General features: G+C 35.4%; 1 protein-coding gene across 1 annotated transcript in view; it reads left to right on the top strand.

Moving 5' to 3' along the window:
* The window catches only part of LOC144971107 (uncharacterized), a 28,120-nt gene extending 15,206 nt beyond the window's left edge, over positions 1-12,914 (top strand). The window contains exons 2-4 of the mRNA XM_078911505.1: positions 6,944-7,135; positions 8,768-8,971; positions 10,648-12,914. Of these exons, the coding sequence (XP_078767631.1) occupies positions 6,944-7,135; positions 8,768-8,971; positions 10,648-10,880 (629 nt within the window). The 3' untranslated portion in view covers positions 10,881-12,914. The remainder of the gene's footprint in view (positions 1-6,943; positions 7,136-8,767; positions 8,972-10,647) is intronic.
* The last annotated feature ends 5,096 nt before the right edge of the window (positions 12,915-18,010 follow it).

The raw sequence follows: 18,010 nt of genomic DNA, 5'->3' as shown, positions 1-18,010 counted from the left end.
GAAAATGGATGGTAAGGAAGGAGTTAATGTCTAATAATTAGTTCAAATGCCATCGTAGTTTTGATGCATCCCAACGCACATAACGCTTGCAGATCTGATGACAAACGCAATGATATTTTAAAATCGTTGCAATGGAGAATAGTTTGCGTTGGTCTGAGAGTATTTCCATTACAACGATGAAACCATAACAATGTTGCTGTAATGGAAGTACTCACAAACCAACGCACAATATTGCTCTTCATGTAAAATTAAGCCCATAATAATTGCATTCGGTTATCAGATCTGCAATTGTGTGCACCTAGGAAGAACATAAGTATCTACACATCCGTGCATGAAAACTGCTATAGCGTTTGAAAAATGAGATTAAAATAATAACAATTTCGAAAGATTTTTTATTTATTTATAGAATGGCCACTTGAACACAGTCATTCAGATCACGTAGATTTTCCTATTACTATATTTTCCAGGGAAAAAAAGCTTTAGTGCTGACACGTACGAGTGTTCTCTCCTTTATACTACTACTGCTACTACTACTACTACTACTACTACTACTACTACTACTACTACTACTACTACTACTACTACTACTACTACTCTACTACTACTACTACTACTACTACTACTACTACTACTACTACTACTATACTACTACTACTACTACTACTACTACTACTACTACTACTACTACTACTACTACTACTACTACTACTACTACTACTACATACTACTACTACTACTACTACTACTACTACTAACTACTACTACTACTATACTACTACTACTATACTACTACTACTACTACTACTACTTACTACTACTATACTACTATTACTACTACTACTACTACTACTACTACTAACTACTACTACTACTACTACTACTCTACTACTACTACTACTACTATACTACTACTACTACTACTACTACTACTACTACTACACTACTACTACTACTACTACTACTACAGCTATTACTACTACTACTACTACTACTACTACTACTACTAACTACTATACTACATACTACTACTACTACTACTACTACTACTACTACTACTACTACTACTACTACTACTCTACTACTACTACTACTACTACTACTACTACTACTACTACTACTACTACTACTACTAATAATAATAATAATAATAATAATACTAATAAAAATAATATTAATAATAACAATATGATGATGATGATGATGATGATGATGATGATGATGATGATGATATATTATTATTATTATATATTATTATTATTATTATTATTATTTATTATTATTATTATTATTATTATATATTATTATTATTATTATTTATTATTATTATTATTATTATTATTATTATTATTATTTTATTATTAATTATTATTATTATTACTATTTTCATCATTATATCAATATTTGAACCTTTTTTTCACTTGTCTTTTATTTCTATAAGAGGCAATCAGAAGCACCCGTAGAACATTCTACCATGTGTGAGATTCTTTTGTGCCCTTGCATTAACAAAAACAACAAATTATTGTGCTCTTCAGACCACCTACATACACTTCTTCCGTTTGACCCTATAATCATGATAAAATAACTATCCATCTTGTCCTTCTGTTTTTCTTTTTATGTTTTTATGTGTAGTAACATCCGATGTCCACTCTGTGGTTGATAATCTAATTATCTTAGGAAAACAAGCCCCGTGCGAAAGGGCCCGATAGCCAGTTGATAGTGCTAGGCGTCGCTTGTCGCTTGTCTAGCTATCGGAAAGAAGAAAGGGCTAGGCGACATCTCACCTTTGCACCTATCTCCTATGGGGCCCATCGTACTACACCTAAAATCAACAGATAGTCTACCATTTAGTCGCCACATATTTCACCACCTGTTTTCCTGTTGTAAACATATTACATACGGTATAGATATATTAAGTTAGACAGATTTGTTTTTCGGTGTCATTTGTTTTGTTTTGTATTTTTGTTTGTTTTGTTATCCTTGTTTTTTGTTTGAGTGCATGGTGTTGACTATGTGTAAACGGATATATCAATAAATCATGAATGGATATAAGAATGCGTGTGTTTTAAATAAATAAACAAGGAAATGAATACAACATTCAAGCAATATATACTTGGTAGTCCTTCAGAGCCATGAGGCTCATGGAGCCGGAGTTTATCCCTGTTTCTATAGTGTGAAACGGACAATATCAATTGCTTGCTATCCTTTAAATAGGATGCTACTCTATATCAAAGTACTTTTTGCCAGAATTAACAGACCCAGCTACCCAATCACTGCTGAGTGGATAGGGGGGGGGGGGGGTCAGAAAAAATCTCGACTACACCCGGGACCGATCTCGGTCCCTTTGCGTGTGAAGCGAGTGCTCTACCAACTGAGATATCGTGACCCTGCATTGGATCTAAGTATACATTTTTTAAAAAAATGAATGTGTTGGGGAATGAATGAACTAATGAATGAACGAATGATTTTATGGAAGTATTGATGAAGGAATAAATGAATGGCTGAGATAAAATTCAATAACATAAATCAATGATCAAACTTTTGTGACATGGTATCCCTCGTACTTTAATACAATTTGTTACATCTCTATCAATGTCTCAAACCCGAAGAGTGCTGAACAATAAGAGCACCTCTTAGGCGACCATTTTCTGTATGAAACGGGACATTGCTTTTAATTTGGCTTGATGGGAACTACATGCAGTATTGTCAATTGCACTGAAATGGAGAATTGGTTGAAATGCACTATTGATACAATTCTATTTTTATTGTCATTTTCTATTTCTATCCGTTGCGGAGGAGGATCGGCCCTAGAATGATTGTGTTCTCTGACATTCTGATAATATCAAACAAAAAACAAATAAAAAAACAATAAAAAAAAAACCCAAAGGAAATCAAATTTTAACCCCCCCCCCCAAAAAAAAAAACCCAACAAAAAACAAACAAACAAAACAACAACAACAACAACAACAACAAAAAGACCAAAACCAAAAAAACCCAAAACCCCCCCCCAAAAAAAAAAAAACAAAAAAAAAAACAACAAAAAACAACAAAAAACAAAAACAAAACAACCCAACATATTTGCATCCACACAAAAAATGGACAACTTAAACCTTTTTAAAATTTTCTTTCTCAAGAATGTAATACAGAAATTTATATGACGATTCTCCGGCGAATTAACAAAACTCAATCAAAGAAATAAACAAACAGACAAATAAAACAACAACAGCAACAAGAACAAGAACAAGAATAACAACAACAACAACAACAATAACAACTACACCAGCAGCTGCAGCAGCGGCAAAAGAAAACAATATTACAACAAAATCAACAAAAAACAAAAAACAAAAAAAATAAAAATAAAAACGAAATAAAAACAAATAAGTAAACAAAGCAAACAAATTACAAAAAAAAAAACCCCAAAAAAAACAAAACAAAAAAAAAAAAAAACAACAAAAAACAAAAAAAAAAAAAAAACCGAAAGAAAGTAAGAAAACAAATATTGGGGTTTAGGGGGAAAGTAAATATTCAGATTCATATTACATCTGTAAAAATATCAGGTCCAAAATGAAAAGTCTATTTAAAAAAAAATCTCTCTTACCATGTCAAATACATATATGTAAAATAAACGAATATTGACATGCAATCTTTAACTTTCCTAGGACATGACACGAAGCTTGCAAGGCACTATTGCATTTTTAAAAGACAAAACTGTTTCCAGCCAGGTATATATTTTACCCTGGAATGTGGTGAGAGGATGTGAGTAAAGGGCTTTTTCCAAGACTCAGTTTTGCGTCGCCACAGCGGGATTCAAACCAGGGTCTTGTAGATCAGGTTAAAAAAAAAACCCCCAGAGAAATTGTGCATCCTTTAACTCTTCATAAAAGTCCACTTAAGGTGAAAACAACCCACAGCATTGATACGAATGTAGTTATCGTTGTATCGTGTACGTGGGTGTTGTGGGTGAGTTGTTTTTATTACGGTCAGGTAAACAAAAACAAAAATACATCATCCCGTGTACATGCCACGTGGCTTTATTGGACACTCAAAAAGCGTGTTTAATGTGAATCTGGTTAAATAACAGAAAGAAAAAACGAGATTTGTGTTTTACTTGATGAATTAGACCATGCTGAGGTTACCTACCGAAGAGCGGAATATGGCAATGGGGATGCTTGAAACAGGTGAATCAGTCACAACTGTTGCAAAACCTTTACAACGTACACTATATGTAGACTTCGTGGGCGTTTCAACAACAGTTGATGCGCCGCGGTCAGGTCGACCACGTGTTACAAATGCTATACAGGGTAGGTACATTTTACTCACACATGTACATGTAATGAAATCGGTTCCTCGATGCAGAATGGACTTTGAAAGACACTCCTGGATTGAGAAACATTACCGGTCAAACGTTGCGAAACAGACTGAAACAAAATTATAATCTGAGACCATGGAGATCAGAAATTCGACCAATTTTAACCCTAAACCACCAATAACGAGATGTCATACTTACCTGTCAGCACTACCCCAATGAGATTATAATTCCCCATGTGGAACAACACATCAACACCCATGGTTCGGACATGATATTCTAGCAGGGCAACGCCCGTCCACATGTCGCTAGAAATGTTGTGGAGTATCTACGCCAACAAGGAATCGATGTTCTGCTATGGCCTGCCATTCCATCAGACCTATCACTAATAGAGCACGTTTGGGACGAACTGGAGCGCACGCTACGTATGTGAGACAACCAACCACGTGGCCGTCAACAGTAGGCTGATGCATTGGTGGAAGTGTAGAACAACATCCCCCAGAAGCAAATACAGCACCTGATAACATTCATGCGCCGACGATGCCAACCTGTGATGAATGCCAACGGGTGGGCATACCCGCTATTGAAGCAGAAACATCGTTTTTGGTGAGTGACCGTTTTCACGTGCATGTGGCAACACGCAAATCGACATAAATATGGGGGAAAAAAATCAACAATCGTTTACTGATATGACAAAGTTTCTAAGTGGAAGTTTCGTTTTTTTTTATTACCATAAATGGAAGTTACGAATATTTACACTTAAGTTTGATGCACAGTTTCTTATTTTGACCAGAATACAAGACCACAAAGCAGAACCATGTTTCGATTTATTAAGTACTGAACAAAAATGAACATGACAGCTTAACAACAGAACCGATTACCAAATAATGAACGTTTTGGGCTCAAAGCCCGTCTTCAGTTAATAAGAGAAAGCAGACAGACGGCCGAGGAATATTCAGCACGGCTGTCTTGCGGATAGTTCACAGCTTCTAGCAGCTATGTATCACTTTTACTCGATTTAATAAACGATTTTACATTCACCATCTTAATATATTATATATTCTATTCAGAATACAGTAAGCCGGTACTGTCACCTCTGAAAAAATACATTTTGATAGTTTTGGCCAGGAACTCGTCCTTCACATAACAACCGATTAAAACGATCCTCTTCTTGTCAAAAAACTCTTAAACCTTCCTTGTGGGTAATTTCGCAACTTTTAACAGCTGATCTGCTCAAGAATCTATCACTTTATCACTCAACTGAGAAGAAAAGTATTTTAAGAATTCATGATATATATATATATATATATATATATATATATATATATATATATATATATAATATTATATATATATATATATATATATATATATATATATATATATATATATATATATATATATATATATATATATATTAGCTTGCATGTCAATATGGTATTTTTACATGAGTGACTCCTAACTTTCAAACTGAATTTTACACTCTCAAAATTTATCTATTCAGCAAATCTTCATAGCTTCACCACATCCAGCTTGCTTCATTGTGCTTAATGTGTTCATACCATAAGGATAATATTTCTATTTCACATATAACTAATCGTCTTGTATTCCAACCACGAGGGTTTTACTGTTTTTGCCTCTGACTACGTTCACATAAGATTCATGCGGGATTATGAGTAATTAGAATTAGCGATCATTGTTGATCACTAATACCCGTTGCCATTTAAAACGAGTCTTAGTATTGAATCAAACACTAACCACAAGCTTTTCTATTATAATGTGAAGAGTCCTTATACTCGTATAATGATAAAACTGTGATGTTTGTATTGTATTCCATACGAAACGTATGACAATCTGAATAATATGTCATTTGAGCGCCCAAGATTGTTTTGTAATACGGCATTGGAAATTGATTGTAATCATTCTCCTCCTTCTCCCCCTCCTCCTCACTAGCATAGTGCCTAGAGATCCTTAATGGTGTTGAGATTCAGTCAATGATCTTCCAATGTTCTTGGAACTTGTGTTATTGGACATCCCCATGAATGGTTTTCCACTTTGGAAAATCACAAAAATGTAAATAAGTAACTTCTCATTTTACGTTAATTTTCTCCGATGATTGTCTCCTTCTAGTGCTATTCCCCCTCTCCTCACGGGTAATAATCAATTGATGCATGAATATGTTATATATTGAATTTTTAAACGCGTTTTTAGATTGACATTATATATCTTTGACAACACTAACAGCTGAGCATATATTGTCAGCTCCTGGTAGGTTTTGTAATAGATTATCTAAAAATTAGTCCAATATAGCGCTGTCCATAATTTATTACCATTGTTTCATAATTTCTTTTTATCTCGGAAGATAGTGTAGGTACATATGGCGACACACATACTTTTATAAATTTTTAAAAATTACAGCAACATTGTTTGTCACAAAAGGACCTTTGAGTTTTAAGCCAGTCTCCGCTAGTCCAGGAAAATTACGAGTGAAAGTCCTCCTTAAAGGTTCATCGACAAGATTGTGACAGGAACTCGGGAGCATCGTGGTGTTCAAATCGAGTCGAAAGTGGTACTACTGTATCAATACAAATATCATAAACACAGACTACAGATTTCCCCACCTTCATAATCATTCCACAGATATGAAGATAAAATGTCCAGCAACCAACAGCCCCGAGAATGGGTACCTTGTGGGAGAAGACACCAGGGTTGGCAGTGTGGTGTATGTCAAATGTCGCAAAGGATTCTGGTTGTCTGGTCCTGCCATAATGGCTTGTACCGTGAACAATGGAAAGGCTTCATGGATCCCCGACTCTGGAAGGATATGTGTCCGTAAGTCGTAATTTCTCAATCAAAGTAAGACATACACCCATTTGGTAAAGAAAGATGCCACCCTTTTCTCCTCCTCCTCTTCTTCCTCCTCCTCCTCCTCCTCCTCCTCCTCCTCCTCTTCTTCTTCTTCTTCTTCTTCTTCTTCTTCTTCTTCTTCTTCCTCCTCCTCCTCCTCACTAGCATAGTGCCTAGAGATCCTTAATGGTATTGAGACTCAGTCAATAATCTTCCAATGTCCTTGGAACTTGTGTTATTGGGCATCCCCATGAATGGTTTTCCACGCTTTTTGAAACACGTTGTATTTGCAATATTGGCAGGAACTTTCAGATATCGTCTCAGGATGTGTCGGAAAAGGCGCCACCTCTGTTCCAGAATTTTGATGGAGAGTAGTCTTTCATTTGTATTTTTTCATATAATTATAAGGAATTATCTGTGAGTTTGGTTAAATATCTCATGTTTAGCACTTTTCTCAATTGCTTGCGATGAAATGCATCCAGCTGATCTTCGTTTACTTTTGTTAGTGCCCATGTACCGCAGATGAAAAGTGGGACTGACTTCTCTATTGTTTATTGCGGCATTTTGGCAGATGTTTACGTCCCTTTACGTTTTCTTTGTCTCCTATTTATGATCCAACCTTTTTTCTTGACAACAGTTATCTCGTTTTTTTCTTAGTTTACAAGGGGGTCGTGTTTTTGTACCGTTTTTTTTTTTCTTATCATATCAACATTGATTTGATTTTTTCATATGAAGTCCACATTATCCGCTTATGCGATTCAGGAGGTATTATAGCTCTGAGTGTTGAAATAGGTTATGGCAGGATGCTTCTAATTTCCTACAGGGCATGTTCTATGTATATCACGAACAACACCGGGCTTAAACTGTCACTTTGTTGAGTTTTGACATTGGTTTATATCGTTCTTGTGGTTTTGATCCCGTGGAATTTTGGAATGCTGGTGGTGTTGCTCGCAGAAATCGTATAATTCTTAGTCCATCCTTGACTGAAGTATTTCCTAAAAACTTGTATCTGAACTAAGAAATATGCGGGTCCCTGGATATGGGATCTGTTGTGACCTCCTGTACTGATGCATAAAATGCGGTTGGGCATTGGGATATATTTGGTGCTGTAAATAATCTTAAACATTGTTGATATTATGTTTTCTTCCGTCCAGTGGTTCGGAGCCCTCTTTCTGGACAAAGGATGAAGCACTGGTGTTTAACGAGACATATTTACATTGCCTTGCCCTTCTTTGTGTAATATTCTCCCCATTTGTCAAAAATTAAATTGATTTATCTTGTGAATTTCGGTGGCGCAATGGTTACAATTTTGAAACAAAGAGGAAAGAAAGTAGCACACGTGACTTTCATCCCATGAAAACAGTTTTCGAATCTCAGACCTCCCGATACCAAACAGACGAGCTAGCATCTCGCACACATTTGCCTTGTAATTTAAAGGTCTTAAGTTTGATTTGGACCCCTCCGCCCCTTTTTAAAAAAATACTTTTTTTTTTTTGTGTGTGTGGGGGGGGGGGGGGGGGGTCAAAATTTAACATGTTTCAGAATTTTATCTTTCATCACTGCAGGTCTTTGGACCCCTATCTAAAATGTGATAACCCATCATCTTGTATTTTCCAGAAGGACAAACATTTTTCAACGAAGACGATGCAGTTGATGAGCCGTCAGAGGATACCGACAATATCTTGCCAGCAAAAATGGATAGAGAAAAAGAACCTGATGTGGAAGATCTTCCTCCATTCATTCGCAGGAATCACAAATGGATCCCTTCCTTACATGAACTAAACCTTAGACGAATGGAGGAAGACCAGAAAGAAGAAAGGGGTAAGAATTATTTAAATTGGAATGGAATTCAAACTTTGTTTTGACTTTTCTTCTTCTCCTGTTATGGGTTTTCTCTTGAGAAACTAAGGCAAAACGTTAAAGGGGTCATAAGTAACGTTACTAAGAAAAACGTCAGCATTCTGTTGTCAACTTTGTCCAGAAGAGTTTTCTTTTAACTTAAACATTGAACGGTAATAATATTTATTAGATATTGACTATTGAAAAATAGCCCACTCGTCAACTGTGGAACATGCTAGAATATGCTATGTTAGTTCGACCTTTATATAGAGCAAGGTTGTGTATTCTTTAGAAGGCCACACTTTTATACCTTTTGTTCATTTCTCAAATCACTATTTTGGTATTTGTAATGGATGTTAACTGTGTGATTAAAATTTATCCTTGGAGAAAGGTGGCTAGCTTGACTGTCTGTAGCGTGTTATAGCTTGTTTTAACAGAGAGATCACGAGCTGTTATAGCATATCTACTACTTACTACTTAGATGCTTTCGCGTCTCGACCGAAAGATCGGGTCGCCTTGGCTGTTTCCAGTATTTCCTGTGTGAGGTGTCTCCAATATTGCCGGTCCTCTGCTAGGGTTCTCAGATTTTCAAGGTCCCCTGCCGTTATGAGACTAATGCTTTGTCCAAGTGTTGTGAAGTTTTTGTTTAGGATCACAGGGAGTGTTGTGATCGGTCTTCCTCTGAAAAGGTTCCCGTGTTTTTGGAAATATCCCGACATGGCTTGGTTAGCTGGTATGTTTTTGTCCCTGCGTAGTATGTGACCGAAAAGTTGCCATCGTTGTTGTAAAATGTCAAGGGAGATTGGTCTTTCTTTTGTGATCTTATAGAGTGATTCATTTGAGATCTTTTTTGGGTATTTGATGTCCAGTACCCTTCTTAGCTGTGTGCGATGGAAGGCATCCAGATGTTCTTCTTCGGATTTTGTCAACGCCCAAGTGCCGCAGTTATACAGAAGTACCGGTTTTACAAGAGCACGGTACAGTTTCAGTTTGGTTTTTCTCTTTATTTTGTCACCTCTAATCCATACATTGGTGAGTTTACTGAGTGCGGCGTTTGATAGCTGTTTTCTTCTTTGTACATATCTAATTAAAAGAAAGAGAAGTGGACTTGATGATGATTACTCTAAAATAAAAACATGTGTGAAAATATATATAACAAATAATTTTTTGACATTTTAATAAAACTGGTCATAAATTATAGATTTTAATGATGATATCTTTGACACTTTAATATACAACTGCTGAGACTGAAATACACTTTTTTCCTTAAAAATAAATTTAAACACTCCCCCCTTCTTTTTTGGTCGCCTTGCACATTAATTAATTGCAAATTAATCAATTGCAAATTAATTACAGGTATGATACAGGAACATCGCTGTAATGGAGAACATTTTGCGTTGGTTCGAGTGTTTTTATATAACAACAATGCAAATAAGTACACATCGGCCTATGTCCTATTGCAATGTTCTAATAAATTTACCTATGGACGAGGCCTTTGTTGGTGGAGAATCTAAACACGAAATTAATTCATTATATTTTTTTTTCAGTTCTTTAAATTCACAATAGATTTAATCGTTTACAATTGTTCTGGGTTTTTTTTCTTCTTCTTCCTCTGAAATCGTCATAATGATCTGTAATGTTTCATTAAATTTCATCAGGTTTTGGCAGACTGAGGCAAGAATTAGAAGACAGATTACCCCCCTTTTGCCTCGCCAGACCGGCAGTGGGTCCTTGCAGCGGCACATTCCGGCGTTACTATTTCGATAAAGAAAAAATGGAGTGCAAAAAATTCTTCTACAGTGGATGTGGCGGAAATTCCAATAATTTTGAAAGCATCGGGGATTGTATGTCAATCTGTAAAGGACACTCGATATTAGGAAACAGAGATTAGGCTTTACATAGAAAGCTTTAAATGTTGCTCATATTGTTAGATACAGAGTTAATATACTATTATGGACGAACAAACTTCAATGAACTCCGAATAATCTCACGGTGGGTAAGATAACATTGAAACAAGTCGACAGTTTTTTTTTTCTTCGATTCTGCTACTTGGCGGTTTTAAATAAGATGTTTCGATTTAATCGATGAGGTGAATTTTCTTGTTCTCAGGATGATTGTCCATTCTTTCAAAATAACCTGTAATGGTTTATCAATATTTTGTCCGTGGTATAATGCTAAAAATATCGACCCCCCTCCCGCCCCCGAACTGTTTAATCCGATCAGTTTCATTTGACTGAACGCGGATATTTACATTCCATATTTTTTTTTATCGTAAGTCGATTTTTTAATTATTCTGTAGATCATTTTATTCAAGTCTCCTTTCTATTTATTCCACAAAGAAATGAATCATTCATAGATAAGGTAATTAATAGCATATATTGTATGGCAGAAAGTAAGAATATAAAGGAACAAAATATTCAAGTTGAACAATTTTAGCAAGTATATTCAAAAGAAAAAAAGACTATTGCATTCTTACTTTTGTCAGTATCTTAACAGAAGAACAAAACAAAAACTGTAACAACAAAGAGAACAAAAACCATTTGAAAAGGTGCATAAGATAGTAAGATTCTGTCACTTTTCTTTTCTTCCTCTCCAACACCTTTTCCTTCCTCTTTTCTTTTTCTCTTCTCTTCTTCTCACCCTTCTTCTTCTTCTTCTCTCTTTTCTTCTTTTTCTTTTCTTCCTCCCACAAACCGTCACCATTACTACTGCTACTTACTACTACTTCTTCTACTACTTCTCTTCTTCTTCTACTACTACACTCTACTACCACACACTACTACTTACAACAACACAACAACTATTACTACTACTACGACTACTACTACTACTACTATTACTACTACTACTATTACTACTACTATACTACTACTACTACTACTACTACACTAACTACTACTACTACTACTCTACTACTACTACTTTTACTACTATTACTACTACTACTACTACTACTACTATACTACTACTACTACTACTACTACTCTACTACTACTACTATTACTACTATACTACTACCACACACCACTACACATACTACTACTACTACTACTACTACTACACTACTATACTACTACCAATACTACTACTACTACTACTACTACTACTACTACTACTACTACTACTACTACTACCACCGCGATTACATTTCTAATGTGAATTTTTAAAGTTTCTCCTCTCTATATGTACATGTTAATTTGTTTTATTTTAAACATCCACTCATACTCATTGTCTACATTGAATACTTGTTTTCTTTATATACCTTCCTTTTTATACTCAAGTTAAAGTTGCATTTAACACAATTGAATTAATTATCTACGTCTCTATTATATTTCCTCACAGCTCGCTTTATATTGAGAATTAATTTCAGTCATCCACACATTTCAACCACAATCGTTGGAACACTGACGTACCCATAGAAAACAAACAAACAAACAAACAAACAAACAAACAACAAACACCCCGCCCCCTGAACACGTATTCAAAATTTTGCCGAAGTCTCAGGTTTGGGAATTTTTGCCAAGCTAAGGGTCATTTCAATCGATCAACATTTAGAAGACGAGTTTTCTGGCCAAAATTTAAAAAACGTGTTTTTTTTTTCAGAATACGAAAGGACAGTGGTTTTCTTTTATAAATTCTTCGTTTTTTTCCCAACGCGATGCGTCTGTTGTGGTCTTAATTAGAACGACTGTAATGGAAAATTAAAAAAAAAATAGTTTCATAGTATTTTCATTAGAACATTGAGCCCATAGCAATTTGGGTTATCGTCCCTGAAAATATTTAACGTTGGCTGTTACTTATGTTTTGGTGTAAATAGTTACTCAGTAGTTAGTAACTAAATCAATGGAGACTTGAATGTATTGATGCATGCTTTTATATTTTTAAAAAAAAACAACAGCAAAAAAAAAAAAAACAAAAAACAAAACAACTCCCAGCATCCGCCAGCCAACATCCGCCAAACTCTGTGTAATCGTAAACTTTTATAGTCTGATTGATAGAATTTAGTGAGAACTACTCATTAAATTGAAAGTGACGAGCTAAAACAATAACAAAGAGTTGAGTGATGTCGATTTCGTTCCTTCTATATTAATTTTAGTCTTGTCTTGAAGTATCGTTGAGAAGTAGAGAAATTGCTGGATTGTGTGGACCGCTGGGATAAAGAGCAGGACTACAATATTATTATAAAGTGTTATTTGTTCCATGTAATGTTTTGGGAATGTGGCAATATTCTTGTTACATAATAACAATTAATATGGTACCCGATGCTATTCAAATATCCGGTTGTTATAATTCAGAAGATATATATATATATATATATATATATATATATATATATATATATATATATATATATATATATCATTAAGTGCATAATGGTGTAATTGGATAATAAATGTCAGAACGGATCATTTTCGACGATATTTATTTTCAGGCAAAGCTCAAACCTGGATTCCGCGAAGTCCCAGGTTTGAGAGTATTTGCCAAGATGGGGGTCATTTAAATCGATCGATATTTGAAGTTCGAGTTTTCTGGCCATTAAAAAAAATAACTGTCTTTCCAGATAACGGCAGTTAAATGGTTAAAATATACTTTATTTAAACGCGAAAATTAGAATATTATCAAGAAAAATGGATCAATAACAATGGGCCCAATTGATAGAGGAGGGATTTGAAATCAAAACATTCGTTGCTATGTATTTTGTTCTTTTAAAAAAAACCCTGCTACATAAAGAAAAATCCAGTAAAAGTTCACAATAGATTGATACAGAAGTTTATAGATTGATACAATCGTATGACATATTTTTTTTGTAAGTATTATTTCAGTCGCATGAATATGGTATGAACATGATATATCTCTTGTATGCGATCATATTGGTTGTGTGTATTCTTGTTATCATGTTACCATTATGTTTTTTATTTGCAATTCGTTCTCATTGAGTTTATTAAAGGTATTTAAATCCAATATTTTTGTCATTAAAAAAATTTCTATCAGATTCTGGCTAATTTTTGTTTATTTGAGATTTCAAGTCAATTCAAGGTTCTTTGGTGATAAGAATTGTCATGGCCAAAGTGTACATATCTGCAGGTCTGACAACCGAACCCATTTATGATTCAAGTTTAACATTATTGTAATGACATATATTTTGCGTCATTTTTTTAGATTTCCAAATGAGCCCATGAGGAATTGGGTTCTGAGACCTGCAAATAAGTGTCGTCATAGCCTCATGTATTTTCTCGGCACATGATTTGCTAATAAACGTCATATCCAAGTGTAAAAATGATTATCTGACGAAAAAATAGCAAAGTTAAACGAATGTTTAGACCTCTATATTTAATAGCGTAAATTCCAAACACGACATCATTGGATCATAATCATAGCAGTTACTTAACCTTGGGTCAAGTATTTCCTTTGTACTGAATTTTGGTTCTACATCTGAGATATATCTTTGAATGGACTCAAACATCAACGCGCATAAGGACATCCAAATTTAAAAATGCAGTTTTGGAGAAAGTTTTCACCATACTCACGGAGATTATTAACATATAATTTTTTCGAAAAACAGGCCCTTTTAAAGGGCCCATGATAAAGAAAACTACTTTTTATTTTGTCCGGTACATGTAAAAATATGGCGTCATTTTCGTAACACTACCACATTAATTGTCATTGCCTATAGCGAGGTATTCATTTACATCTGAGTCAAATGGGGTAATAATGTGTGTTAAGTGCCTCGCCCAAGGAGACGACGTTGAGACCAGCATTTTCCACGATCACTGACACATATTCGACCACTGGCCACGCTTAACATCGCTTGACTTTTGTGACATGCCGAGACACAACGAACCACCAAGTCACCAAGCCACATAATAGGTTATCGATACAGGACTCAATAGAAAAGGTATTTCGTTTGACAAAGTATCTATATCTGTTTTGTATTTAGAGATACGACGCATGAATCTCCCAAATACTAACGAAAGAGTGAAAATGGAGAGGCTCCGTATAGAAACGGTACCGTATCCTTCCTATACGATGCCTCTCCATTTTCACTCTTTCGTTAGTATTTTCACGATCACAGGCTTCAGGCAGCCCCTACCGTTTTCTATGAATTATGGATTATCAAATTTAATGATCATAAAGCTAAAAGCTCGGATAAAATACTAGAAAAAAACAACAAAAAAACAAAAACAAAAAACAAACAAACAAACGTTTAAACATATCTGCACAGGGCAATCTTCAAATGTATTTATTGCACGTTCAGGTTCAGACGGGCGTCACGATCTCTATTAACGAGGTAGACATGCCGAATGGACGTTGTCAAAACTTATATTATTACGTCGTAACGACGGCTAGTTTAAAAGGGAGATAAAATCAAAAGTGAACAACGAGAAAATGCTGTGTTTGAAACAGTGCCAGACGAAGAAGAAAGAAAAGTACAAGAAAAAATCGACCCCAAAAGATGAGCTTGCATCGACCGGGGAACCTCCAGATCACCGTTATATGACAAAGGTTTGCAGATAGGGTAGAATTATGCCTCTCTTTTTCACAAGAGTGAATTTTGCTGTAAATATTTCATCCACACTATTATAAACACTGAAACAAACAAACAAAATAATAAAAACAAACAAAACAAACAACTATAGAGGAATACAGTGGCGTGGCATGCTTACAGTATAGTGTGGTGCCAGAATTGGAAGAAAATGACTAAAAACATGCTATATTTGTAAATACAAAAGAAAAAAAAAAATTAAAGAAAAGACTTATTCAAATAAGTAGGAGGCGGTTTTTACTATTTTTCAGTTTTATATTTTGTTAAAATGCTGTAATCTATTTTTAAAAGATGGAGCGGTGCCAGGCACCAAATCAACCAATATAGCCACGCCCTTGGAGGAATATACACTAAATATACTTAAAACGCATTACAAGCAAGACCCCAAGCCATTGCGACACATACCACGCAGGGCGAGATATGGCACATATTATCGGTACGGTCTTATTACAACTATTATTTTGACAAATACAACGCCATTACCGACAAGGTACCTACAGCACATTTTACATCTCCTTTAATACAATGAGAACATTTGTAAAATGTCTTTTCCGAGAACTTAAATTTTCAGCCGCCAGTAGCGAGAACAAACAGGGTCACAAGCTGAGTGCTACCCACAAGACCACAAATTTGAAAAGACGAGGACGAAATCACGAGAATAGATGCTCCTTTTTGAACACAGTGGAATCCGCATATAGCAAACACTCTTATTAAAGTCTTCTGCTTAAAGCCAATACTATTAATGGTCCCAAAATGTGTGTCAATCTTGTTTAAAGGCAACTCTTTTTAAAAATCTCGTCCGAAGATGTTGGCTTAATTGGGATTTCATTGCATTTATTTTTTAAATGAAAGAGACATTGGTGTAGTAGAAACATACGAAAAGTTATGCGTGCACCAGTAGGAAATAGAAAACTATTAGAAAAAAATCACACCCCCCCCCCTTTTTTTTTCAAGAGAGAAAAAAAGAAGAAGAAGAGTCAGCCTGCCTCGATTGGAAATCAATTCTCATGCCTTCTAATACGCTATCGAGACAATGGCGGACGCCCTTATGAAATATTTCTCCGACGAGCATAAAAGTGTATCCAGAGGAGAAAAACATTTTAAATATGATCATGTTTTAACTTTTATAGATTCTGATCACAAGACATATGAAAAGTTCTGGCCAGAATGAAGAATAAAAAGTACCGATTTTCTTTGTTTAGAACCACGATGGCCGCCGTTGCTGGGCGACGTGACATCAGATTATTGAATCCCATTGTCATTTCCACCGCCGTCGTTATCCAACTGTGTATTCTATTGACCGCAAGGTGTGACAAGGGGAAGAACCATAACAAAATCTATTAGTATGGTTAAAATGGTTGTCTACCTTTCTTGGCCGTGCACAACATTAACATCATCACGTCCAAGAATCTCACAAACTACGTACTACGTATAGTAGTGTGATCAATACTCTGCCATGAGCCATAATTTTAGGTGAAAGACAATTCCACGTCGCCCTGGGAGACACTACGAGTAAAGTCAGGAACTGAAGAATGGGGACCCTCAGGGATCTGTTCTGGCACCAATGTTGTTTAATGTCTACATTAGGGACATGCCGAAAACTTCCTCACAGAGGCTGGGATACGCGGACGACTGGTCGTTCGTTACTCAAAATAAATCGTGGACCAGTCTCGACCTCGTACTCGGTGAGGACGTCACTAGTCTCAAATCCTATTTTGACAATTAGTACCTCAAGATGAACACCTCGAAAACCGTGGCCACTGCATTCCACCTAGGCATTGGCTGGCACACCCGTAAATACTATTTGCGAGGTTGGTAGCTCCAGCGACAAGGGAGTACAAATGGCGGAAGTAACTTTGCAACTGTTGACTGTAAATATCTTGTTTTTATTTGCCATAAAATAAATACTTTGTTATTTCAACAACAACAAAAAATTGTGACAATTATCATTTTGAAAAATCATACATATCATACATATAAGTTTGAAATTAAGCTTTAAAAATTGACTTGCTTAAAAGTCTGCAGTAAAAGGGGACATTCCACAGGGAACTATTGTCTTATGTGGAATTTGTGAAACTAGTTATAAACTAATTCACACATTTCCGGATTGATGATTCACCCGTTACTGAGTATTAACCAATCAGATTATTTCCTGCCATTTACCCAGTTTCGTCCCCTTGACTAATTATATCCTGTATGAAAAGGCATGAGTCACCCTTAGTCTTAGTCATGGACCTGAGGACAGGACGGCCAACGAAGAAGAATTTCCCGTGGGTCGATCAGCTGTTATTACTGTGTCATACCGGAAGTGACTCTTTTCGTTTGATGTATAGGAAGATCGACGCTATCAATTAACTCTTCTTGTCTGATGATTAATCAAGGCGCTATCTTTCACGATTTTCCCTCTCCTCAAGTTAATCGACTTTTTCAACACATACTTCTCAAAGATTATTGACTTAAATCTACGAAACCATCAT

This window comes from Berghia stephanieae, chromosome 4, assembly GCF_034508935.2.
Source record: "Berghia stephanieae isolate SIO BIC M18660-M18661 chromosome 4, UCSD_Bste_1.3, whole genome shotgun sequence".
Classification (NCBI taxonomy): Eukaryota; Metazoa; Mollusca; class Gastropoda; order Nudibranchia; family Aeolidiidae; genus Berghia; species Berghia stephanieae.
The sequence above is the reverse complement of the archived record's forward strand: the minus strand, read 5'-3'. Positions and strand labels throughout refer to the sequence as shown.